We start from the raw sequence: 27065 nt of genomic DNA on the forward strand, positions 1-27065 counted from the left end.
GGGATTATGCTAGGAGCACTGATAAGTCAAATTTAAAAGGCTCTATATACAACTCTGCCTCCCATTCCATTTCATTCTCTGCATCTACCAATGGTAGGAATACATCCGTTTAAGGATCTCTAGCTAGTGATGGAATTAGAAACAAAATATTAGTTTGCCAAATTAGTTCTTCAAATATTTGGTCGACAATCAAATGATATGGAAGTTCCTAGGGGTTGACATCATTGGAGTCAACATACCAAACCTTGGTTTCATCCAAGCATGATTGAATAAGAGACATCATGGGCAACAAAAATTAGACATGCTAGGGAACCCTCCATCTATTGGATATTGACTTTAGGTTTAATAACCAATTTCTAAATATTTCGCGGGGTCCAACTGATTGTGGTTTCTCTAACCAACCATGTGAAAATATCTTAAAATCATTCATTAATGGAAACGAAATTGACCAAATTTCTGGTGAATTTCATTTCTCCAACGAGGAAGACTTGTCTTTTAGCTAGCTAAATTAACAATGATGGACACTGAATAGTCTTACTTGAATTCTGACATTCTTGGAAGTTGTATTTAACAATGTCAGCTACATGTTGTTCCCAATTTTATACTCTCCAAGTCTACACCATTTTCCCAATTGCTTCAAGCATGTTTAGTTTTTTGTCAGAAGATCTTCATATTGGACTAAGGCATAGGGAGATGATGATGCATGCCCATTTGATCTGCAAGGCCCAAAATTTTCTGATGATTAAACCTTTGCAGTTATTTGTTGCCGTCCCACTAGTAAACTTTCAAATCCACATAGTCATGTCGTCTGTCTTTGGGATTTTGTCTCCACAGTGTGGTAGACTGGTGAGGTTATAAATAGAATTTTACAAAGTAATTAGTGGTTTTTCTAACCATAGAAGGTCATTACGGTACCAACTAACAATATACTTAGTGACTTCTTCCTTCAACCAACATAAATATGTAGCTAATGGTGTGTTGAGAATGTCCTAGATGCTTGTTGTGTGTAATACTTAGTTCTACTTGATCTATTCATTATTAATTTTGGCCCACTTCATGAATGTTTCAACATGATTTCCCAAGAAGTATCGTTGATTTTTTCTTATCTAATTTTGTTGATTTGGACCTAGAAATATTTTGCAGTTCCTTGGTCAAATTTAGCTTTTATCCTTGGTTCTACAATGAAATTTGGTTCCCGAAAACACACTCTCTCTTATCCATTTTGAAATATTCTTGGAACTCTTCTGTTCTTAAACACTCAAGTAGTTTGGGATCAGAAATAACTAGACTTGGAAACTCTAGAAATTTTGAAAGTTCGACCACTTTGTCTAGTGAAAATTCAAGAAAACTAATAAGCAATGTCGCATGTATCTTCATGTTTATAGTTTTCAAATTAAATGCTGAATTGATTTTGACCTCAAGATCCATTTGAAGTTGTCTTGTCACAATAACACTAATATTTTGCATATTTTTCAACTCGTGTGACGCAAATGGTTCACTTATTTTTTTAGATTTGATGGTTGATTCAGATTTAAAATTTAATGTGACATCTCAGGGTCTTAAATGTGACTTGATTGCTCCATCATACAGGCTTGATGGTCGAATATATCCATTTGATTCTCCTGAATTTTATTTTTTGTATTTCTTCTTTTCCATTGGTAAAGTAAAATGACCTCCTTTGGTTGATATACACCAGCTTGATGTATAATATCGGTCCTTTCAGTCAAGTCAATCAGTTGGTTGGTCCAACTTCTAATCATGGGGGCTTCACTGGGGGAGCAATATCATACCACGTGGGTTCATATTGGGGGATATATATTGAGGAAAGAATGACATAATATATTGGCAGATATATAGGGGGTAAAGGGTTTTTATATTGGAAAATATAAAAAATGGACCTTAAAGTTAATGAAAAAATATAAAGGGGTATAAAAAATGCTAATGGAAAAATGGATACCTACAATATCTAGTGAAATAGGGGTTTTTTAAATTGGGAAGCTATATTGGGTTCGTATTGGTAGGGGGTTAAATAATGTGATTTTTAGATGGATTTTCAATATGTAGTCAAATTAGTGGTATTGTTTAATATGCCATGAATGCACATGATATGTCAAAGGTTCACTAAGTGAAACCCCCATGCTTCTGATTTGAGCTTTATACGGTCTAGTCAAGTCAATTTCTCTGTAATGATGTTCTTTGAATTCCCTTCAACATTCTTCTCTTCTTTCATGATGATGTCAGTTCCTTTGTTGTTCCTTGTTGTTTAGATAATTTATCAAATATGATCCTTGCTCCATTTTTCGTAGGTTTGTTTCTCTATTCTAATGATTTCTTTCCTTAACAACCTTTTGTTTTGATGGTACAATTATTTTTTCCCAAGATTTTGTAATAGTACTTCTACTAACTTACTAACTTAATCCATTAAATGACAAAATTAAATAGAGATATACTAATATACATTTAAAATGTTAGCTTAGCCTACCATAATGTGTTTTTTAGACTGGCCCATGTGACTAGTGCCTCATAGAGGTTTTCACCAGCCACATGCCAATACTTATCAAGAGATATATTTTTTGAGTTGGAAACCATTGAAAAGTGATTTAAATAAGTGCCCTTGTAATTTCTTTAACTGTACAACCCTTTAAGAACACATATCTTCAATAACAAAGGGTCAAACCATGCAATTTCTAACTTTTTAGGCTCTTCCTTCACCCAACTATCATAAGACAAAGCTAAGTCTATGAATTTTAAGTTGGTTTACAAATTTCTATCATGCCATGTTTTTTGCTGACCCTTGATAACTTGTTGCTGGTGAGTTGCATGGAGTTTATCTTCTTCTAAGTGTTGTATTTGATGAGTTCATTCCTTTTTTGCTTTTTTATTATATTTTAGGATAGTTTACACACTTGCAACATTTGACGTATAGTGGAGTGGTACATCTGCCTCTTTCCCATAAACAATTTTGAATGATGTAAACCCAGTCGATTGCTTATATGTCGTGCGATATTCCCACAAGACAACTGGGAATTTATCATCCCAATCATCTATGTTGAGGTTCCATATCTTGGTTAGTCCTCTATGCAATGATTTATTAAATGATTCTACAATGCCATTTTCTTGTGGGTGTTAAGAAATGGTTTTTATGTGACCAATCATGAAGATTTGCATCAAAGTTTGGATTGTAACATTGATAAAATAAGTTCCCCTATCACTGATTATTATTAGGGGATAGCCAAATAGTGTTACTCTATTCTCATAAGTGAATTTAGCTATTACTTCTTTCGTACATGATTTGACTGTATCTACTTTTAACCACTTCATCATTAGAGAAATTTTGAGGTCTAAAATGGGCCTCCTAAGGAATATTATAAAATAATAGTGGAAAATATAAAATAAATTATATTACCTCATCAAGTTTCGGAGGGAAAAATAAAAACCTATTTTTCAACTCGTATTTTCAACTTATCTCACTACGATTTTACTCAAATTTTGGGCGAGAGCAAGGAGTACCCATGTTGCATACTTTGGAAATGTGAAATGCACGAAAAAATGTGACTGCACAACGATTTCTCTTGCTTGAAATTTGAGTAAAATCATAGGGAGTTAATTTGAAAATACGAGTTGAAAAAATAGTTTTATTTCTTAATTTTTTACCTTTTTACTCCAAAAAAGGTGAATTATTCCCCATGGTTGACATCATCATATTAAATTCTATTGGTTCTTATAAATTTGTTTTTTATTGAACATTTTTGTTTTGAGGCCCATTTCTGACCTCAAATTTTCTCTAATGTAGACATCCCATTGTTGTTATAATATATTTTTCTCTCGTTCGTCCAGCTCTTTTGTGAAATGGTCCGATAAAATTGATTTCCCAAATCCAAAAAGGTAGTGTTGGAATAATTGAGTGAAGCAACATATTATTCTTTGCTAACGATCGAGTTGATCTTTAACATACATCACATTTTTGGACTTGCACTCGACAATCCTGAAATAGAGTCGTGCATCATAATCTTGCTTACAAAATCTTCCTTGTGGTCATGTCACCTTGATAATGTTCGTTTGCAACTCCTTTATGGGATTCACTAATAGTAGCTTTCCTTCCATGTTCCAATGTGCACCATCTGAGAATATCGTTTTCTCCTAGCTTGTGTAATTGACCATTTATTAACAAAAATGGTGCCACTTTAATTGCTACAATCTTCTTCTTTTTATTTGTCAATCCATCAGGTGCCTTCTCTGTGTGTAGAAATTGTGCAATTTATGCAAACTCTAAAGGAATTGCTTCTACTTTAAATAGGTGAGAATTTGGTAAGTCATCCTCTATGTCTATCGACTCTTCCCCTATCTCCAGCTAGGACAAATGATTAGACATGACATTCTTCTTACTAGGTCGAACGATGAATTCAAACTCAATTTTTTGAAATAATAATAACCATCGAGAGATCCTTCATCGATGGACTAACTTATTAATAATATATCTCATAGCTTGTTGATATGTAAATAATATGAATGGGTTAGTAAGGAGTTAACGAAAAAAATTATGTAGTGCAAGGATAATGGCGAGTGATTCTCTTTTAGTTTTCGAGTAATTTTTTTCAGCTTTATTTATCTTCTAGCTAGAATAAGCATTGGGATGATGTATAGACTCATCGTATGGTTGTGCTAAAATGACCTTGACTACCATATTAGAAGCATCAACATGAGCATGAATTTTTTTAGGACAGTCGGGGAATTTTAAGATTGGTGCCTCAACCAACTTCTTCTTTAATAGTTGGAACAATTCCTTGCATTATGTCATCCATACATATGGAACATCCTTTTTCAGTAACTCATCCATTGGAAAAGTAAAATCAGAGTAATGCCTTATCAAAATCTTGTAGTATTGTGTGCGCCTAGAAAATATTTTGATCTGTTTTTTTATTAATCAGGGGCTTTAAATCGAAAATTACTTTGATCTTTGCCATGTCTACCTTTATTCCATCCTTGGATACTACATAACCTAGTAGTATTCCAATTGGAATAGAAAAAAATACATTTTTGATGTTTAAAGATAACTGAATATGTTTGCATCTTTCAAGCATTAAACATAGCCATTGAATATGATATTTTAATAATGAATATATTTTCTAATCATCAAAGTATAATTCCATTGTATTATAGATGTATCCTTGAAAGGATTTGAATACAATCCTTGAAAACACTGAAGGTGCATTCTTTAATCCAAAGGGAATTATTGTGTATGAAAAAGGCCCAAATTCAGTAACAAATGTGGTTTTCTCCTAGTATTCCTCCACAATAGGCACTTGATTGTACCTTAAGAATCCACCTGTAAAGGAATAACACTCATGGCTCACTACTTCATTTATTATTTCATATGTGAATGGACTAGGGAATGGATTAGTTATTGTGAGCTTGTTTAGTCCACGAAAGTCAACACATATTCCCAATCTTGTAGGGTCGTGCTCTTTTTGTTGCACAACCAAGGGAATTTCCTATTCTGAGTTATTGATAGGGTAGATGAAGCCAACAACTAGCATCCCTTCTATCTCTTTTTGTACAATGGGTTTATATTTATGTGCAAGTTTTTATGGTATTTTATTTATAGGTTTCGCTCCTGAAATGAGGTCAATTTTCATTTCCCCCATTTTCTTAACAAGTCCCTTGATTCTTTTATAATTATGGGAAAACAATTCTTGGTACTCTTTTAGTAAGTTGATAAATTTTATTGTTTTGTTTGTCTGACTAGTAGTCACCTATTTGGGCTAGCTTAGGTTGGTCGTCATTTGATATATCAACTTCCTTTATTTTAATCTCTACATCCATCTATTCAGGGGCCGTTGACTTGTTGAGTGTCTGACATCTGACTTTTACCTCTCGATATGTGGGTGGAAAGTCTAATTGATCAAGGTTTTCATTTTCTTTATTTTGCACTTTAAAAATTGATTTAATTTTTTGAGATTTTTGGAATGTTCCTTCTTCCAACAAAAAAATTGACCAGTAGTATGAGTATCTTCCATATTTAAATGACTAGAAATTTTATCATTTGATAAGCATGACACATGATTGCATATAGGATTTGAGGAGATGTCAATTTCTACTTCTTATTTACACTTATTGAAGGATTTTTCCTTCAAAAATTATTTAATATACTGAGTTTCCTTGACCAATTCCTACTCTTTTGGCTAGAATTCAAAGGCCTTAATAAAATTATCTTTAGTTCTTTCCATTGTAATGATTAATCACGAGCTTCCTCCAGTTTGTACCATTTATTAGGAAAATTATCCAAAGTGTTAGGAAACATATGAGGCAATACCCTTTCATCCCTATATCTAATTCTTCACCATTATTACTCACAATTTTGTATATGAAGAACGAGATCTTGTATGAGATTGAATATTGGGATATTTTCTTGTATTGATAACTTATGCCCTCCAAAACTTTCAATAAAATATGTTGTTTTTATTGTCCACGTTTGGATTTGGGTTGAATGAGTATCCCACCAAGGAGCTGCTTGACCAATGAAAGTATGAACTAAGCTCTGCATTCTCCCTTGATCTCCAATATATTTGGTCACTTGCTCAATGTGATTCATATGAGAAGCCCATTCCTTGAATCTAAGTATATTACTGGAGTCTTCATTTAAATCAAACTGTAACAATGATGACACTCCTTTGCTTTTCCTTTCTTAGATTATAGGCATAGATTTTATGACGAAACATGACCAAATATTCTTCATTGGTATTTCTTCAATTGTCTAACGTTCTTTCACTTTAGATTCATAATTGTCGACTTTACATTCATAGATCTTGGTGTCAGAATTTTGTCCAATAGAAAGTGGGGAGCCGATTAATATCTCTATGAATACATTAGGCTCTAAATTTCCTTTATCTTCCTGGAGGACTTGATATAGCCTCCTTGTCTCTAATTTTTTTTCCCATGGTTCAACCCAAGGATTTCCTTCGCCAGGGTTAAGGCAAATAATTATCTGATTATTATTACCTTTTAGTTTAATTATGTCTTTTTCTAAAGATATGGTGGATTTCATCCTTCAACCCCATGGTATCCTGACTAAATTTGGATAAGCCGGAATTCCATCGACTAAGTTAATGGATTCGAAGTCAAAAAAGGTCGAAATTCCCATAATTGATGGCATAATTTGTCATAGTGTTCCAATTGGCTCATTGAACCTTTGGTAAACTAATTTAAGATAGTTAGTAGTCTTGTGAAGTGATGGTTTCCAAAAATTAATCCATGTTTCTCTTGAAAGTATATTTACTTGAGATCCAAATTTGACCATGACTTGTTTCATCATATATCCATTTATTTGCAAATTTACTCGAGGGTTGTCATCGTCTGAAAATCTACCTTATGAAGATGGCACACGTTTTTGCATTGATTTCGTCCTTCATTGCAATCTTTTAATATATTTACAAGTTCAACAAGGTGACCAAATGATTATTCTTCCTTTAATAGTTCCAAAGGATTCATCGATTCCAAGAAGTATTTTCTTGACCCATGCTAGACCTAGTAAAGACATGGAGGTTTTTTTGAATTTATAATATCTTTCTTTGAGAAGGACTTTAACAAATTGACAACCCTTTTATTTAATATATTTTGAAGAATTTTAGGGAAATCCTCCAATGAGTGCTCACCCAAACCACACATATTATAAAAACATAGGTTGGTCTTGTCTTTCAGTGGGCATCTAGGTGCCGTGGGGCCCTCTTGGTAGCATCTAAAATAATAAATCTTCCTCACTCTCAACCTCTATCATGAACTCAACCATTGTGTCCTTTGCTTCAGCCACCATATCCTCCTCTTTCGTTTCCTCTTCCTCCTTGGATAGGTGGCTCATTATATTGATCCGAAACTTGAGTATGGTAAACAAGATGATATTTGGGATTGTTCTTCACATTTGAATGACCTTCTTGTATTGAGTGGCTATTATCCTCATATATGGCACACCATTTTGGCTTAGTATTATGTAAATTATACTAACACTCTTTAGTACTGTGGTTTAACACAATTCAACATATATCCCAATATGTATCCGACTGGACTCGTCGAACATATTGATCAAAATAATCAAAAAATTTACAATTATATTTGGTATTCCCTTCACTTCTACAGTTAATGCACCATATTTTTTTTTTTGGAGGGATAATGCCAATAAAGAGCGTTATAATTTTTCAATCTTTTCTTCTAGTGTATTGTTAGTCATCGAGGTGTTTGACTACTCCACATCATTTGTTTCAATATGTTGAGAAAATTTAAGGGATTTTTTGCATGTCTATACTTCGTGCATCCTTAGCGGTCCTCATATCTTCTGCAATATACCATTGACTTACCATTTGACTAATAATGCTTCACCAATAACATAGGGGATCTAGCTTAGTAAATCTTTGAATCATTTGTCATATTCCCTTACTATCTCATGTGAACATTGTATAATCTCTTTCAATTTTTGAGACGCAAGATGTTTGACATCTTACACTTTGAAAAAGGAGAAGAAACTCATTTTAATATCATTTTTACTTTTCAACTAGTTTTTTGTGATATTCATAAACCAAGTAAGTGCTCACTTTTGAAAAGTGGCTACAAAATGGGATATTTGTTTATTTTCATCACTAATGTTGTTAGGGGCCCAAAACGTTCCATAAACGAACCAATGTTTCTTTGGATCTTCATCTCCTTCATAAATGGGGATATGATTTAGTCTCATTTTTATTGGTGAAGGTGTAGCTTTTATTGATTCTTTTTGATTATTTGACTGGTCAGTCTTATCAACTTCAACTTCTGGCTAGTGTGGAATGATTTATTTTTATTTTACTTTGACTTCGACATCATTTATTTGTATTTTGTTGGTTTGACAACCTTTTTCTATATATTCCATTAACCAACTTGTCCTGAGTCGTGACTCTTCATTGTCTGGGTTTGTATCTTCATATTCCTCAATGGATAATAATTACGATGAGGTGTGGTATGTTCTTGAGATCTCTAATGTGGAGGAGTATGTATTAATTTTCTTGATTATCAATACATATTTGATTTACAACAAGAATTTCAATTTCTCATCAATCAATTAAATTATCTTTTTCATCTCTCCTATACCAAATTGTGGATGATTTTGAATTAAAATGCAGTCATTGTTGAAGGAATTCCTGAACGCAGAGACTTGGTATTGATGCAACTAGTGATTATGGTATTGTTGGACTAGAGTTGTTCATTTCCATATTGTCTAATTGCCTTCCAAGACTTACTTATAGATTAATAGTATTTTTTGGAACGGGAAGTGCTACACCGCTCAACTCTTGATGCTGAGCATCAGAGGAGTCTTGTGCATCTTTAGTTTGACGCTCCTGAGTTTGAATTTTATTTCTATGGTATTCTTGTCTTATTTATTCTCGTATATTTTGCCTCTTGTCCTGCTTTTTAATGTTGGTTGAATATTTATACAATCAAAATCCATCTAAAGTCTTTCATATACTATCTTCATCTTGTCATTTCTTTGCAGCTGACCACTTTCCTCCCATTTTAATTTATTAATACTTCTCATTTTCCTTCTTTTCCTTTTTCTAATTTATTCTTCACAGATAATTACCCCCCCATGCTAAGAAAACTTACTGTCAGTCGATGAGGGAAAAATCAACATCCATTTTTTATTTGCTCAAGAAATAATCCCACACTTCTTTTGTACTTTTACAATGAGCGTCGAGAAATTTCTCCCAGTTGATATGCTTCTAACGATGGTCGTAGTTTAGTGGTTATTGAAGAGGTGGTTGGAATTCTACTATATGGCCATCTCCTTTGCTGAGGAGAAACTTGTGTAATAAGGTCAGTATGGTACAAAAAATTTATTGTGAAAATCACTGAAAACCCTTGTTTTAATTCAATCAATATAAGTTTGTTCTTGTGTTGCTTTCTCCTCACAAAATTTGTCCAATATATTTTCGACCCACTCATGTAGATTGGTTCAACCACCATTTGTAAGTTTTAATGTCAATTTCCCTCATCTTCTTTCCATCGCATTAGTGGTTTGGTCAAGGAATTTCTTAATCTTGGTTGGCGTTGCTTCGATGAATAGTTCATGTTCTTTTGTAAAAAAATGTGCCCTAGCCTTTGTAATTGACAAATTATTTCACCTCACGTAGTTCTTTACATAATTATTAATCTTCTTCTTCCACCATTGGTGTATATCTTGTAAAGTTAAAATTTATGTTTGCATGTTATAAGTACTCAAGTCCAATACTACCGACAATGGAGCCAATGCTATAGTCTAGTAGAAAGTGCACATTAGTTATAAGTAGAAAGGAAAACAAAAACTCACATAATCACATGAAATATAAGTAATGTAGAAGAGACACAAGGTAGCATAGAACCAACAAAGAAATATTTTTTTATTATATTCTCTTAATGAGAAAATCAAACCATTCCATTGTTGTGGATACATTCATATATATATCATGTGTCGACAGTTATGACAGTTTAGCTGTCGGAATCAAATATCCTTAACCAACTCAGACAGTCAACTCGACTAGCAAGTCGACCGACTTTACAATATGTATTTTTTATGTCAACTTGACTGAGCTACCCAACTAAGTTGACTAGCCCCTCCAATAGAAACTATTTGTACTAGGTCAGAAATTGCACATGCAATGGGAGTTTTGAGCATGAATATATCAAAAATAGGAAAGAAGATTTGAACAATTGTAAAGAGGGTTGTTAGATATTTGCATTGACACTATATATTATGGAATTTTCTATCAAGGAAGACCTAAGTAGATAGATTATTAGATGTACATGGATTTGTTAATACATATCGAGTAGGAGATCTAGATTATAGAAGATATACAAGTGATTATATTTTTAACCTATTTGGTAGAGAAATCAGTTGGATGAGAAAGATATAGTATGCAACTACACTCTTAACTACAAAATATAAATACATGGAAACCACTCATGCAAGTAAGGAATTTGTATGGTTATAGAGATTGTGTTCAAGTATTGCGTCTATATCATAATTTGTAATGTTAGGTTATGACAATCAAAATGCAATCTTTCTAGCAAAGGACCATACTTATCATTTAAAAAAAATGGATATGGAAGTTCAATATCACTTTGTGAGAGACATGGTTGAAGAAAATAAAGTGTTGTCGGCGAATGCTAGCATTTTGAAGAATGTTGCAAACTCATTAACAATGTTTATTAGAACTAAGAAGTTCCCTTGGTGTAGATAAGCAATGGCCATTGCTACTATAAATGGTTGATAATGTAATCCTTAGGTTTCTTATATGAAATGAAAAGGAAAAAGCGGAATAATTTTGGATATGTGTTATATTCCTTAGAATATTAACACCACCCGTTGTACATTGCGCCAAGGTTGTAGGGGCAAAGTCCCTACATTTTTTTGAGTGGTTTATTTTTTTTTTTTTTTTGGCTTGGTTTTTGTGTAGTTTATCTCATTATAATGTAATTCTAATTAAGGAATCTAATCTAGGTTAATGAATTAGGGTTTTGGATGCTATGGAATCCTATATATTGTATTGTATTGGTGGAGTTGATACAATTATAGTTAGAGGCGTGGTTCTAAACATTTGTTGGTTTTCCCAATTAAGGGTTTCTAAGCTAAATTTTTGAGCACAAAATGTGAATGTTAGTGTTTAATTTTCTATTTTATAAATAATCTATTTGTTCATTGCTTATTGTAAAGATTTAAATTTGAACCTGGTGCATTAATACCACAATGAAACATTCCTAGACTCATGTCTAAGCTAGATTACTACATTTCTAAGTCTATACACACTAGACATTTCAAAATCTTTCAACCTATTCCATAATTAACAAATACAATGCCATTGATTATATAATTGAAACATTCCTAAAGGATTGTATAACCATTTACTTTTCTCTAATACCTCAATTTCATATCCTAACCATCCTACCAAATATAATCCCTTCACTAAGGTAGCATTGGTTCCATAATTATACCCTATTGTGAATTCATAATGCTTACGACCAACATATGAAACATATACATAACACGAACAACAACATAAACATGGATAAACAAATATTATAAATTGTAAACACCATTTACACATAAGATAAAACACACCATTAAACACATGAAACCATAATTTTAACACTTATTTTATTTAATGGAACCAAGTAGTTGCAAGCATCAGACATTCTATATACCTATAGACCTTGCTACTCTATCTCTCTTAGCAACATGCCATTCTTGAGCTGGGGCTATGAATCCACTAGGGAAAATGATACCCAATCAAAATAGGTTTCATAGTCAGTACAAGCAATGACTAGTTAAAGGTACCAAACTCCAAGAACAATTGCAACAATGATCCCATTCTCCTCATCCTACACAATATAAGGTAGTGTACCCTCTTCTTTGCTCCATAATCCCTTAGGTTGTCCCACTTCCCTTCTAGAGATTCACCACAAGCTAACTAGGAAGTCTTAGATATGTGTCTCTAGAAATTCCAACTATAATTAGGGATTCTCTAGGTACCATCCATGCGTCACACACTAAGCTATCCTACCCACCCAATTCCCCCTCTTAGGCTCTAGCCTTTCCCCAGGAAACTAAAGGAAAATTGGTAATATGGATATAGAGTCTTAGTAGTTCTCTAAGCTCATGCCCCCATATCTAGACAAAATGATAGAGATTAATGATGAGAATGAATTGAGTTTCCACCAAGCTAATACCTTAATTATGCATGTCTCTCTCTTGACAAGTGGCACTAAAGGACTAGATTCCCAACACTTGGGAACTCATCCCCATACTTAGGAAATGAAGAAATAATATATGCATCTTAGGAATATTATAGTACTTATTTGGCTTATCCCCTTACCTTATCACCTTTCTTTAAGCCCTTATCCTCCTTTCCTTCTAGTGGAGTCCTAGCTAACCCCCATACTCTTTTCTTTAATTTGGTCTATAGATATGATGTATTTTATTAATACGAGTTTATGAAAAATTAAATATCTAGGCTCTCTAGCCTAAAACATTATAGAAACTTTGGCCTAAAATCAAACCCGCTGTCTAACCTATAAAAAATGTGGACATTAACATATTAAGTATAGGAATCAAACTAGGGGTATCACAATATTTTTGTCATTTTGTCTATCCTAGAAGGAAAACTTCACCCACCTTTAGAATTATGGATCAATTACTCAACCTAGAGTCTTAATGGCCTTCATGCCTACCAATTTTACCTCCATGTGGTGAATCATTGGCTTTAGAATCCAACAAGCTTCCCAAGTGAGTGATTTCATATTTTATTTGGATAAACATACATGGGAACTAACTTCATAATCGACATATAAGTTCACACCTTCATTACTTTATTCAAATCGCATCTCTAATTGGTTGGAACATTGTATTCCAATGGATGTTCCATGATTGTAATGTTGAGCGAAGACATTGGTAGCCATTGGGAGTCATGAAAGATTTGATGACTTTATTGGTCTTCACTATCCAAATAAAACTTTAAAATTAATTGGTGATACCTTAAACTTAGCAAAAAGCTTCATGTGAAATATTATGATTATAAACAGTCTTTGGATGATGTTTGACAAGTAATCAAAATCAATTAAAATAAGTGTTCATCAAGACAATTGGTTTTTCACATTAATCGAATCATAAGTTCTTTTGTCTTACATCGATTACTAAAACACTTATTTTAATTTAATGAACACTCTTCCAGTGACTAATTAAAATGCTTAATTTTCCTTCATATTTCAAATTCAAATATCTATATTACATCACTTGTGAAATTTTTTAATTCATATTTTCATAATAACAAACCTCAAAATTGAATTGTCAACTCTCTTAAATCTCTATTCTTAATGCACCATAGTCCATATAGATTAGTATCATTTGTCCTCATTCCTATTTCCTGTATTCATTAAGATTTAGCTAAAGCTTCAGTTAAATTATAAAAAATTTCATTTTTCATTTTTTATTAAATATTTAATAAATTTATAATATAAAAAAATTAATAAAATTTTAAAAATATTTATCAATTATATTTTTACCAAAATTAGTTAAATATAAGAGTTAAAACGTTCTTCCTTTCACACAATTAAGAGAATTAACCAGCATTTGTTACTTTAGATAATTAGGAATCTGATTTCCTAAGCGTTATACTTTATACCTAAATCTAGTAAAAGATAAAAGCTTTGCCAAGACAAAATAATAGTGCCATTTTGCTCTTTGCACGGGCGAACACGTCCCTCTTTTAATAATGAAGAGTAGTTACATTAATCCTTTCAAACCTTAATATCGATTAATCAATATTTAACTTGTCAAATTGCTTTTGTGATGCGTTTAAAAGATAATTTTATAATTTTCTACGACCAAAAAAAGGACTATAATAAATTCAAACCTGAAGATATTAAAGGATAATACCAGTCTTTTATTTAAAAACAAAATAAAAACTTAGGTTTATACACTAATATTTGAAAATATTAAAATTGGTGTCTATATAATTTCCTTTATATGTCATTCATTTAAAATAAATGTAAAAGTTAATTAAGTACATTTTTTTTCTAGTAAGTGGAAAAATTAATTAATTTGAGGTCTTTGCGAAAGTTAATTAAGTACCATTATTTTTTCTAGTAAATGGAAAAATTAATTAAATTGAGGTCTTTGTGAAAGTTAATTAAGTAGATTTTTGTTCCTAGTAAATGGACAAATTAATTAATTTGAATTTTTTGTGAAAGTTAATTAAGTACAATTTTTTTTGTGATAAATGGAAAAATTAATTAATTTGAGGTGTTTATTTGCTTCTTATTGTAGAGTTTGAAGCCCATATCAGTTGGTCCATGGGGAGGCAAAGGTGGGGACATGTGGGATGATGGAGTGTATTCAGGCATTCACCAAATAATAGTAGTTTATGGAGATGCCATAGATTCCATTAACATTGAATATGATAATAATGGAAGTCCTTTTTGGTTGGAGCATGGAGGAAGCACTGGAAACAAAATTGGAAAGGTGATGACTGAATAATAATAAATATGTTTTATAAATAATATGCATTGATATTGTTTTAATTTTTATATAAAATTATACCATAACATTTGAAAATATTGATTAATTTATAATTTATTTTTTACAGATTCAATTGGATTATCCCAAAGAGATTCTCACTTCAATAAGTGGACATTACGACACTTATTTAAGGTCATTGACTTTTAAAAGCAACTTGAAGAAATATGGACCTTATGGTAGACAACAAGGGACTTACTTTTCATTCCCCATGAGCGATGGGAAAATAGTGGGCTTTTATGGTCGGAGTGGTTCATATTTGGATTGTATAGGAGTTTACCTCTCAAATTTACACACTGCGGTGCCTCCAAAGGTATGTTTTCATAGTATGTTAAATTAATTAAATTAGAAGCGGTAGAATTTATTTTTTAATTAATAAAAGTATGATTTTTCAAAATGTTGTTATTTTAGATATGGTTTCATAGTATGTTAAATAATAATATTAATTAAATTATAAGTTTGAAGAATTTTGATTTGAATTTTTTTCCCTCATCCAAATTTTATTATCTTAAATATAGTATAATAGGTAATTTTTTTTTTTTAAATATTATAAAATTTTAAATATATTTTAATTTATTTATTAAAAATAAATATATTTTTTTCTTTTAAAAATATTTAGAATTATAATTTTTTAAATAATAAATTTTAAAAACATTAAAAAAATATATATATATTAAAAAAAATTAACTTTTCTCAATTATCCAAATTATATCTAATTTATATTAAATTAAACATCTTATTTAATAAGATTTAAATTTTATATTACAATTTTTTTCATAACCCCATACATATATATAAGTGATTTGAATTTGATTAAAAAAATATAACAATTTTAAGTATAATTTAAATGATTTAATGATTAAGAATATATATTTCTTGATTAGATATTGTAAATTTACATTCAATAATAAACTATGTATACAAAATTCCTTAACTTAATTTGAATTTGATTAAAAAAATATAACAATTTTAAGTATAATTTAAATGATTTAATGATTAAGAATATATATTTCTTGATTAGATATTGTAAATTTACATTCAATAATAAAATATGTATACAAAATTCCTTAACTTTCTTATAATAGTGTATTAAACGTTAATTTTATATAAACAATATATCTTTTTTCATCTTATAGTATAATAAAATATTTATATATTTAAATTGTTTTTTAAACAAAATTTTAATATTTTATAGAATATATAAAAAATTAAAACATAAGTTGTAAATATACAAATTAAAATTTCTTATATAACTTCAATTTTTAAAAATTTATAAATATCCAACAATGTACATTAAAAATTTATAAATATCTAACACTATATAATTGTACTCTTTATGTGTAAGTTTTTAAGTTTAATTTAAAAATTTATAAATATCCAACCATGTACATCAAAAATTTATAAATATCTAACGCTATACATTAAAACTCTTTATGTATAAGTTTCTAATTTTATTTAAGAAGACCAATTATTATTATTAAAAAATCAAATATTTAAATTTTTTTGTAGCTTATTTTTTGATATGATAATATATGCTACACATACAATTACCTTATACCTACTAACATTGTTGTTGTTGTTGTTGTTGTTTGTTTGTTTGTTTTTTTTTTTTTTTTTTTTTTTTTTTTTTCGGAGAAAGAAAATTCATAATTTCTATAAATAAGAAATTACATGTTGTTGATGCCCGAAGGCATATGCTGTATTGTGGTCCTCCTCCACTGTCAAGTCTAGTTGCAGAAATTTAAAGCCCCGTGGGGTGTACAGTATTAGATGCTGAGACCTTCATAAAAAAACTTAGCAGAAATGCCTGTACATAGAGATTCAATTAACTAGCATATACTGAGATATATACAATGCATGATCAAAAAGGTATTCATCCAAAATTTGATAATGGAGGCCACTGCCTCACTGGAGTGCCCCATCTATATATGGCCTGTGAAAATATCTGTATGTCCTTGCTGGAGAAATTTCTTCGATCATCCACTCACCTAGAGGACGATGCGCCGCTTCTTTCGAAAGCTGGTCAGCAGTTCCATTTCTTTCTCTGTAGATATGAGAAACAGATATTTGGTCAAAGAAAGTTTTGAAAAAAACAACTTCTTCCAAGATATGTTTCAAAGTATATGCATGAAAAACAGTCGTGTTGTTACACCAATCAATCACAATCTTTGAATCGCCAAATATTTGTAGTTGCTGGCAGCTTTTCATGATAGCAAAGTATAAAAGGTGTCGCAGAGATATCAATTCTGCGTGATTGTTTGTTCTGGGACCAAGCCCCATGCTAATCATATAGTAATGCGTATCAGATAGGTGCAAGAGGATGCAGAAACCACAACCTTGCTGTTGGGCGGCACCATCAAAATAGGCCCACGGCATATCTTTATTTATCAGCTCCTGTCGGATGATTTTGGGTTGATTATGACTGATCTCGTTTGGTAGTTCTGAGTATGCCGCACAGATAATAGGGTGGAGGAGGTTCCAATTGACAGTTCTGTTCTCAAATATGATAGAGTTCCTCTTGACCCATATATACCAAGAAACCGGGAGGGGGAGGTTTCTAGGCTTTTCCACTGCCACGGTGGTCCACCATTGATCCCACACAGAGTTTATATCCACCCCCTGCCAGTTCACATTTATATTTAGAGATTGTATGACCTGAGACCAGATAGTCCTGGTGGTCGGACATGAGAGGAATAGATGTTGAGTCGTTTCTTCATCTTGAAGGCACATCACACATCGGGATGGCCCCGAGAAAGCCCTTTTTTTAAGATAAGAACCAGTGGGGACTTTATTCTCCAAGATATTCCACATCAGCAGTCTGGTTCTTGGAGGAGCATTCAGTTTCCATAGGGAGACCCACTAGCTCTTGAGGTTATTAGGTTTCCTATGTTCAATCATTTTATCATAGCCCATGTTTGGCGAATAATGACCAGATTTTGCTAGAGCCCATATGAGTTCATCCTCATCTGCCCTTAATTTAATATGGGTCTCAGTAAGGGCCTGTATATATCTCTTCCAATCATCATACCACTCAGCAGGTATATTCCAGTGCTATTCATCTAACCAGGCCTGTGAAAAAATTGTGGAGTTCTGCTGGTCGCCAATCTGTGAAAGAAATTTTATACCTCTGTTATTTAAAAAGAGTACCAGACCATTTGGTAATCTGTGGGAGTTTCCACATCCTGGCCATGGGTCAATACCAATTCGGACAGATGTTCCATTTCCAATTTTCCATAACAGGCTATATTTTATGATGGGCATAGCATTGAGAATGGCCCTCCATATCCCAGAGATGCCATTTCTATTCCAATTCGGCCTTTGGATCCAGTTAGTAATGGTTAATGGCCAAATATATTTGTGATGTATGTCATCCGCCCATAGACTGTTCTGTTTCAATAAAAGCCATCCTTGTTTTGTAGCCAAGGCTTGTGCAAAAGCCGGGAGAGTTTTTAGTCCCCACCCTCCCCACTTCTTAGGAGTAGAAATCCTGGTCCATTTTACCCATGCAAAAGTCTTTCCCTCCTTCTTGCCATTCCAGAGGAATCTACAACAAATTTGTTGAATTCTGTGGAGTATACCCCTAGGTATCCAGGCCAGTGACATCCAGTACACCGTGGTGGCTTCTAGGACGGATTTAATTAGGATGAGTCTGCCCACTTTTGAAAGGAGCCTGTGATACCAACAGCTGATTATTTTTTCTATTTTTGTGATGAGCTAGGTCCAGTTTTCAATCTTGTATCCATTAGGTTTAAGCCTGAAGCCCAGGTATTTGATTCCCTCCAACAAATCAGTTTCTTGGAAAGAAAATTTCTGCAAGGCAAGCTGTGATTCCTGTAGAGTACAAACCGATAGGGATATAGTGGATTTTCCCCGGTTTATTTCCATGCCTATAGCACTACAAAATAGGAGTAGAATCTCATTGAGCGAGGTAGTATCCTGGACACTCCCGTTTAAGAATATCAGGATGTCATCAACAAAAAGTAGATGAGTTAGATATAAATGCTCCATGATTTTTAGGCCACTAATTCTCCCACTTCTTTTGGCGGATGCAATAAGTCTGCTCAGGCCTTCCATGACAAGCAAGAAGAGGAGTGGGGATAGCGGGCAGCCCTGTCTGATCCCTCTGTCGATATTGAAAGATGATGAGGCCGATCCATTGATAAGTATAGCGAAAGAAACAGATGATATACAACCCATGATCCAGGAAATGAGAACGGGGGGGAAGCCCAGATGGGTAAGGATCATTTTTAGGTAAAGCCAATTTACTTTGTCAAAAGCCTTTGCTAAATCTATCTTGAGGGAGATGCCCTTAAGGGTTTTTTGCTTGATAGAGTGTAGGGCTTCCTGGGCTGTACCAATGGCCTCCTGAATGTGGCGGTGATGGAGGAAAGTGAATTTCTTCGGAGAGACGTGGGCAGATAGGATGGGTTTGATGCGGTTAGCAATGATTTTGGAGATAATCTTGTATAGGCAGTTGCAAAGGGAAATTTTCCTGAAGTCATTGAAGGAAGATGGAGAGTCAAATTTAGGGATCAAGGCTATGTAGGTGAAGTTCATAGGGGGGTGAATATGCCCGGTGATTCTACTTTCTTCGATGACCACCAGCAGATTCTCCCCCAACAGCTCCAGGAAGGCCAGATAGAACTCCACAGGCCAACCGTCCAGACCCAGACTCTTATCTTTCTTGAACCACTTTAGTGTTCCTTCCAGTTCCTCCATGGTGACCGGTTGGATCAGATCCTCGATATCCTCCTGCTCAACAAATCTTGGAAAGTGTCCTGCCAGGTTGATAATTTCAGGGAGATTTATGGCAGTCGGAGCAGTAAATTGCCTTTTAAAGTGTGATATACCCAATCTGGCTAATTGTTGGTGCGTTGTTGCCCATCCTTCCGGTTCACTAGGCAGCTTCCAGATAGTATTGGAGGCCTTTCTGCCATTTGCAAGGTTGTGGAAGAACTTAGTATTGCTATCTCCCGCTTTCAGCCAAATGGCTCTGCTTTTTAACCTCCACTGTTCTTCCTTGTCTTGTAACAACTTGATTTTTTGCTTCTCCAGGTTGTTCAGAAGTAATTTTGAATCCTCCGATTGGAAGCCAGTCCCCCTTTCATCCATAAACTGTGCTATCTGTACCTCAATATCCGAGAGGAGCTGATCATCTCTCAATCTCTTCCTCTTAGCCCAATCCTCAGTCTTATTCTTTAGAACTTTGAGTCTTTTGCAAAAATCAGCCGCCTTCCTCTGTTCCCTCAGTGGGGGTTGCAATCTCCAGAAATCCGTAACGAGATTGATGTAGTCAGGATCATGCAAATGGCCAGCATAGAATTTGAAGGGGGAGCGTGGTTTCTTTGTTGATCCACTGACTTGTAGTAAGATAGGAAGATGATCGGATAAACCGCCAGTACCTACCCATTGTCTGTACAGGGATAGTTTATGGATGAGGTCTTCATGAATGAGGAATCTGTCCAATCTCTGTCCCAAGACAGCTTCCCCCGTTCTCCTGTTATGCCAAGTGGGGACCATCTTGTTCATGGGGACATCAAAAAGCTTGTGTGAGTCTAGTAACATACTCATCTACTCTAAGATAGGGTCCAATTGAGCATGGTGTCCCCAGGATTCTCCTACCCCCAAGGAGAAGTTTAAATCTCCGCCAATAATGGTAGAATTTGTGACCAGATTATTTTCTAATAGATTGTGCCAGAAGGCCAGTATGTTCTGATTTGGGGCATAGATGTTGATAACTTTTAATGTTAGCCCTAGTTCACCCATGAAGATGTCCATTCCAATAAAGCCCCATCCACCCCAGGATGAGATGATCTTGACAGTCCTGGGGTTTATGCCAATAGCAAGTCCACCGGATTTGCCATTTGCATCCAAGCCTTGAATAGTCCAACCCAGCAGGATGGATTGAAGTGTTCTCACAGTGTTGTCCGATGAGCAAAGAGTCTCCTGTAGGAAGAAGATGTCACATCTGGATTCCTGAGTCAGCCTTTTGAGAGCCAAATGCTTTTTGGGGTTGGCTAATCCCCTGTAATTGTAGGAGAGCCAAATCATGGGGAACCAAGGGCTAAGGGCTCAATTGCTCTAAGTGCCCTCTCAATAGTGCATTGTCGTCCTTGTGCTACATCTGCCACAGCAGTCTAAATGGCCGATTTGATTTTGGATGGACGGCCCCTAGATGGCTTATGTTTTGAAGCCCATCCAGGGGATAGTCCTAGTCCCAAAAATTTTGGTCGGACACAAGGTCGAAGGTGGTATGGGTGCGATCCCGAGCCAGTATGGGAGGTAGATGGGATGGGGCGAGAGGATGTCATCCTGCGAGAGGAGGGAGTGGTAGAGATGGTGGGAGGGGGAGGGGCAATGGAGCATGGAATAGATGGGATAGAGCTCGGATCACAGAAAGGAGGATGCAAGGATGAGTGCAATACAGAAAACATAACTTCTGAAAAAAGTGCAGAGGTTATGGGAGATGATTCATTAACTGGGGCAGATGATGCTTCCGCCACAGTCTTGGAACGGGTACGAGGTGGAGCAGGTGATGATGCAGCTTTCCTTCTATTATTTATCTTCATTGTGGCTCCAGAATCCGCCTCCGGTGGAATCTCACTATGGTTCAAGTCACCTTCACCTTGCTTTAAGTCGCCTTTGTTCTGCTCAACTAATGGCTGTTGCTTTGTTCCTCTTGAATTCTCCAATGTCACCCTCGAGAGCAATGGACAGTCCTTGTACAGATGGCCAACTTTGTGGCATCTCCTACAACGAAAAGGGACACCCTCATAGTCCAGTAACTGTTTGCGCGAGAAGTGTCTACGATGCAAAGTGATTTTTCCTCCAGCCCAGCCCTGATGTCGAGATGTACTAAAATACTTGCCATGGCCATAATTCCCGTTCGCTCATAGGATTTGTCGTGTTCAAGATAGGTACCTAGTGTGTCTCCTATGCATTTGAACACCTGGGGAGTCCAAAATTGCATGGGTAGTCCCGGCAGTCTGACCCAAATAGGCCCTGCACCCAGCTGTTCCCACTCCAGATCAAAGAGGGGATCCCATCGCTTCAGAAGAACAAGAGCTAACTCGATATGCCAGAATTGGGATAATATCCATTAAGTGTATTCCGCTCTATGAAAGTGAAGAGCAAACTAGCCTCTTGCTAAGACCCTTATGGCTGGCAGTTCCTTCAGTAAGGAGCCCCAAATCTCCTCTGTCCATTGCCTCAATCTTTCCACAGAATAGGTCCGACCACGAACCCAGCCAACCAGTACTTTCCTCGCAGTATCAATTGCATCCTCCATTTGAACGTCCTCCCCGAAGGTCAAGTTTATATCTGAGTCTATGGCCCGAAGGCACCGACCTTTTTTCTGCTTATCTGAACGCCTGCCAATAGGGAATTCCTTTAGGAGCTTGCGACACGGGTCCGAGGTGCTATGCTGGGCAGACCTGGCCGGACGAGCAGGTAGAAGCGGAGAGCTGAAGCAGCCCGAATGGATAGGGGAGTGAGGATTTAGACTGCAGGATCCAGGATGATAGGTAGATTGAGCGGGTCATTGAGGTTCAGGGGGCCCAACCGGTGCTAGGGAAGTGGTGGGAGGGTTTAAGGGCTGGGAGGTAAGCGAGGGGGATAGTAGGGGAAGATGTGCAGGTTGAGGTAGGGGAGAGTCAAAGGATGGAGAGGTCTGTAGGCAGGAGCCCAGTAGATGAAGCGTTGCCGACGAGAGAGGAGGGCACTCTAGAAGCGGAAGGTCCGCTATGTTGACAACCGGATGCTATTTTTTTCCAGTGTGCGGCGAGTGGAATGGCGGATGAATAGTAGCTATCGAGCTAGGCAGATCTTTACCCCAATGATCCATAGCCGGTTGGTTTTTATATGCCCAGATGTCTTGATTTGGCATGGGGTCCTCCTTGTAGTCCACAAGATCCTCCTCCACCATAGCAAACCGACAAATCCTGCTCTGACCACTGACCAGGGGGACCAACTACAAGTGGATACTGGGAAATCGAAGCGAGAAATACGGCCATTCAGTTTTCTGCGAGCCCTAAAAACAGTTACCAGTGTTCCAGTATGGGTCAAAGCATATAATATGTAGGAACCCTCGATGGGCCCGTGAGAGTCATCGTACCTCAGGAAGGCATAACCAGGTTATGGGCCATCCATGGTCCCTGTGATTCAACGGGCCGAAAACCTAGTGTTAGCCCTTACCGCCATGTCGCCGTGCTTCAGAGCTTTTTACTAACATTGTTATAAAAATTCACACTTACAATTATAAATTTAACTAGAAAATATTAATAATTAATAAAAAATCATAATATAAAATGCTTTAATTATTATTGAAAAAACTGTAATATAAAAAGTTATTATTTCCTTGCCCCATATATATTCATAAAAAATTTTTCCTCTCTTTTTTTTGATGTAATTTTTTTTCAAATATAGATTTCAACATTTTATTACTTATTTATCATATTTTATAAATATGACATAATTTTCATAAATATGTGTGGTTATTTTACTAATATTACTAAGTGGTATGTTAGCATTTACCACTGGTTCATCTAGCATGCCGTCTATCTTCCTTACTGACTGTTGATTTGAACAATTAACTTTTTAAACATTATTGTTGGCTTTTAATATTAGTTGCAATTTTGAAAGACAATATTTACGAGAAATGTTGACTTGTTTTTCTTTCCTAGGGTCTAAGGTCATCAATAGACACCGTGTTACTCATATCATCCAATCATTCTCTAAATTTGTAAAAGATGTTGATGCTCATATGCAAATCTCCTGGCCACTAATTGAGACCCTAACATATCTTCTGTCCTCATATTTAAAGACCTTCTATCTTATTAAATTTGTAAGTTATTCACCTTCTAATTCATTGCATACATTTTTCCCTTTTTTATTTTCATTCTCTATTTGATTAAGATGATGATTAGGTGAATAACTGTGCATGTACCTTGACATGCTTCAATGTTTTACTACTAATCACTTGCCTAACCCTTTTTTTGGGAGATCCTTTTAAAGTCACCCATATGTTTTTTTACTATTTAAATTGAAACTTAGGCTATTCTTCTTTTCAAGCATGTTATTTAAGTGGATATATTTCATTTGAAGAGTTCTTGCACATTATCCATTGGGGATTTTGTTACCTTTGTTGCAATGAGTAGATGTGCTATTGGGACCCATTTAAATATCATCTTTGCAACACACATGATGATGGAGTAGTAGGATTTCCTTTAAGCTTTTGAAACATTGGTTTTAGAAGTAACTTAATATTTCATTGATTTCTTTTTCAAAATTTCTTATTTTGATTTTTTTTTAAAGTGCTTGATGATTAATGGAGAATGCTTGAGTCTACCATTTTCAAATGAAGAAATTTTTTACTAAATCATTAGACTTATTACATGATTGAATCCCACTTCAAGGTGACCCATCAATCCTCCTTTTAATTTTATTTTTCAAAACCCTATGATGATGTTCATCAAATCATTCAACGTGTTTTATCTTAATGCATCTTTGGGAGTTCCTCAATAATGTATTGGCCTTATTTTTAGATTTGAATGCTCATATTTAAGTTTATTTCAATCCAATTTCACGTGTTCCCAATACCCTTCTTTGCATTTGAATTTTGAAAATTTTGAAAGGCATTGATGCTTCATTGTAAAATTCATAGCACTTGAACAAGTTCAACACAAGGATCCCTGATACTTCATGGATCACATTTTAGGTTTCATCTTTTGAATGTTGATGGTGTGTCAATGGATTATTTCCACATATTTCAAACAATTTATCTTTTATACTTACTCTATGGTTCGATGAGCCATTGTCAAATTTTAAATGGATATTTTTTCATTTTCCTAGATGGTTTATTAAGAGGATTTCATCTTCTTTTTTTGTTTTCCTAACAATTAATCAATCTAAATTTTCAATGTTGGTTAAATGAATTTTGAAAATATGATTGAACATTTTGAATAGTATTTCTATATTTCTTTGAGTGATTGTCAACTTCCTTAATGCATCATTTGAATGAGCCCTATAATGCATTAAGTGATATTTTTTTTATGTTCATTTAAAGAATAATATTTTGAAGTTATTTATGGCTCGCTGAGACACATTTAAGCTTTAAATTATGTATTTCAAAAATTTCCATTAATGTTCCAATAAGGCCTTAAAGAAATTTGAACTTGTTCATTTAACACATGATCTCCTTGATGTTTAGCATTGATGGTGCTTTGTACCATTTAAGCCTTCCTTCAAAGGAGGAGCATAAAAAAAAATCCAATATTCAAATTTTCAATGATTCCACACCCCCCCCCCCCCCCCCCCCCCCATGCCACCCTTGCCACCTCCTATAGCTAGTAAAAAATGTCTATGTTGAGTGCATTTGATGATTGTAGTCTACTTGTAGACTTGTGAAGCTTCTTTTGTACTCCAACCTTGAAATTCTACATCAAATTGGTTAATGTAGGTATGATTTCCTCTCTTTTAATTTTAAGCATTATCAAATTTAAAGTGGTGTTACATATTCATTAAAAATTTAGATGCTTTCATAGATATTGACTTATATCTTTTCATAGAAACAAAATTCAAATTTCTCATCCCAAGCATGATCTTATTTCTCTTGATTGAATGCATGCATTCTTTTAATTATTCCTTTCAAATAAGTATTCAATATGACTAAATGATTACAATCCTTCATTAAATATTTCCCTCTCATAGCATTTCTTTGTGGAAGGGTCGAGTTACCTCTACATTCAAATTATTATGTCGTGATACAAGAACAAAGCTACCTTGTCAAAAAGCTTGATCATTATATTAGAAAATTGTGCTACATTTGCTCTTAGATTCAAATGTTAAATTATACATTTGAATTTTGTATTAAAATATACTAGGGAATGCTCCTATTTATCCTTTAAAAGAATATACTACTGAAATTGGGGTGTGACCCTATTTTCCAACTTCATTATACTTATTATGAACCTCAAACAAAACTAAATATTTTAGTATTTAACTTCTTTCTTGTAGAGAGACTAAGCCTATTCCAATTGCAAGAGACATTTTGAAATGTAATATTTGTAATTCCTTTGGTGCATTTTGTTATTGAAATGGTGTGTTTTGGGACAAATTATGTGGATTTGAAAAATAAGAAATATGTAACAAAACATGAAAAAATCAATAAAAAATGAACATATATAGAGGCTCTACCCAAGGAGCTCACGAGAACAACTTGGGTAGTTCTAGTTATATTAGTTTACAACATGCCCCTTAATGGGGGGGACTTGTTTAGAATGTTTAGAGAATAAACATGGCTTGAAGCATTTATTAAGCCCATGTAAGAGGAAGACCAAGATGATGATGGATATTCTTACATTTGAATATCTTAGATACATCATGTAGTATCTCAAACTATTACATTTCCTTGTGTTAAGCTGAATTAATGGAACACCATTTGATAAAAAAGTTCACCCCTCCTGGGCTACATCTTCGGGCCCTGCTCCATTGACTAGGCTTGCTATATTGATTTCAGCAACAAATGAGTACATAAAAAATTGTTAACACAAGAGTGGCTTGTTTCTCCTACCAAGAAACATTCTCCTACAAATAATTCTCACTCAAAAATATGACTCCCTATAACAAGTCATGATGTCAACAGAAAAATGACACTCTCACAACAGGTCCTTGTACTCCACTTGAAATCCAAGCACATAAACATACGACAACTCCACAATGAAGTGTTGAAAAGAGCTTCTCTCATGAGAACATTGAGAAAAGACTAAAAATAGTTGCTCTGCTGAAGTAACAACTATTGCAGATGAAACTAGAAGGCTGGAAAACCTTTGAATAGGCTCTCTTAATGCTAAAAAGTGCCTTCTTCTTGCTGCAAAAATCTAATTGTCTCTCAAGCTAAAGAAATTGACTCTATAAAAATCCCATCATACAGTGATCAAATCAGATAAATGAGGATGCCATTGAGTCTAAGACACTAAAAAACCCCTATCTAGACTCTTCT

General features: G+C 34.4%; 1 protein-coding gene across 3 annotated transcripts in view; it reads left to right on the forward strand.

Annotated features, from left to right (window-relative positions):
* Positions 1-27065, forward strand: part of LOC149190382 (jacalin-related lectin 3-like) — a 95484-nt gene that overhangs the window by 25255 nt on the left and 43164 nt on the right. For all 3 annotated transcript variants that reach the window (XM_089412134.1, XM_089412136.1, XM_089412135.1), the window contains exons 5-6: positions 14819-15013; positions 15138-15380. In XM_089412134.1, coding sequence (XP_089268260.1) covers positions 14819-15013; positions 15138-15380 — 438 coding nt within the window. The remainder of the gene's footprint in view (positions 1-14818; positions 15014-15137; positions 15381-27065) is intronic.

Source organism: Pinus tabuliformis, chromosome 3_1, assembly GCF_031772625.1.
Source record: "Pinus tabuliformis cultivar Carrire ecotype Pingquan chromosome 3_1, CPIR1, whole genome shotgun sequence".
Classification (NCBI taxonomy): Eukaryota; Viridiplantae; Streptophyta; class Pinopsida; order Pinales; family Pinaceae; genus Pinus; species Pinus tabuliformis.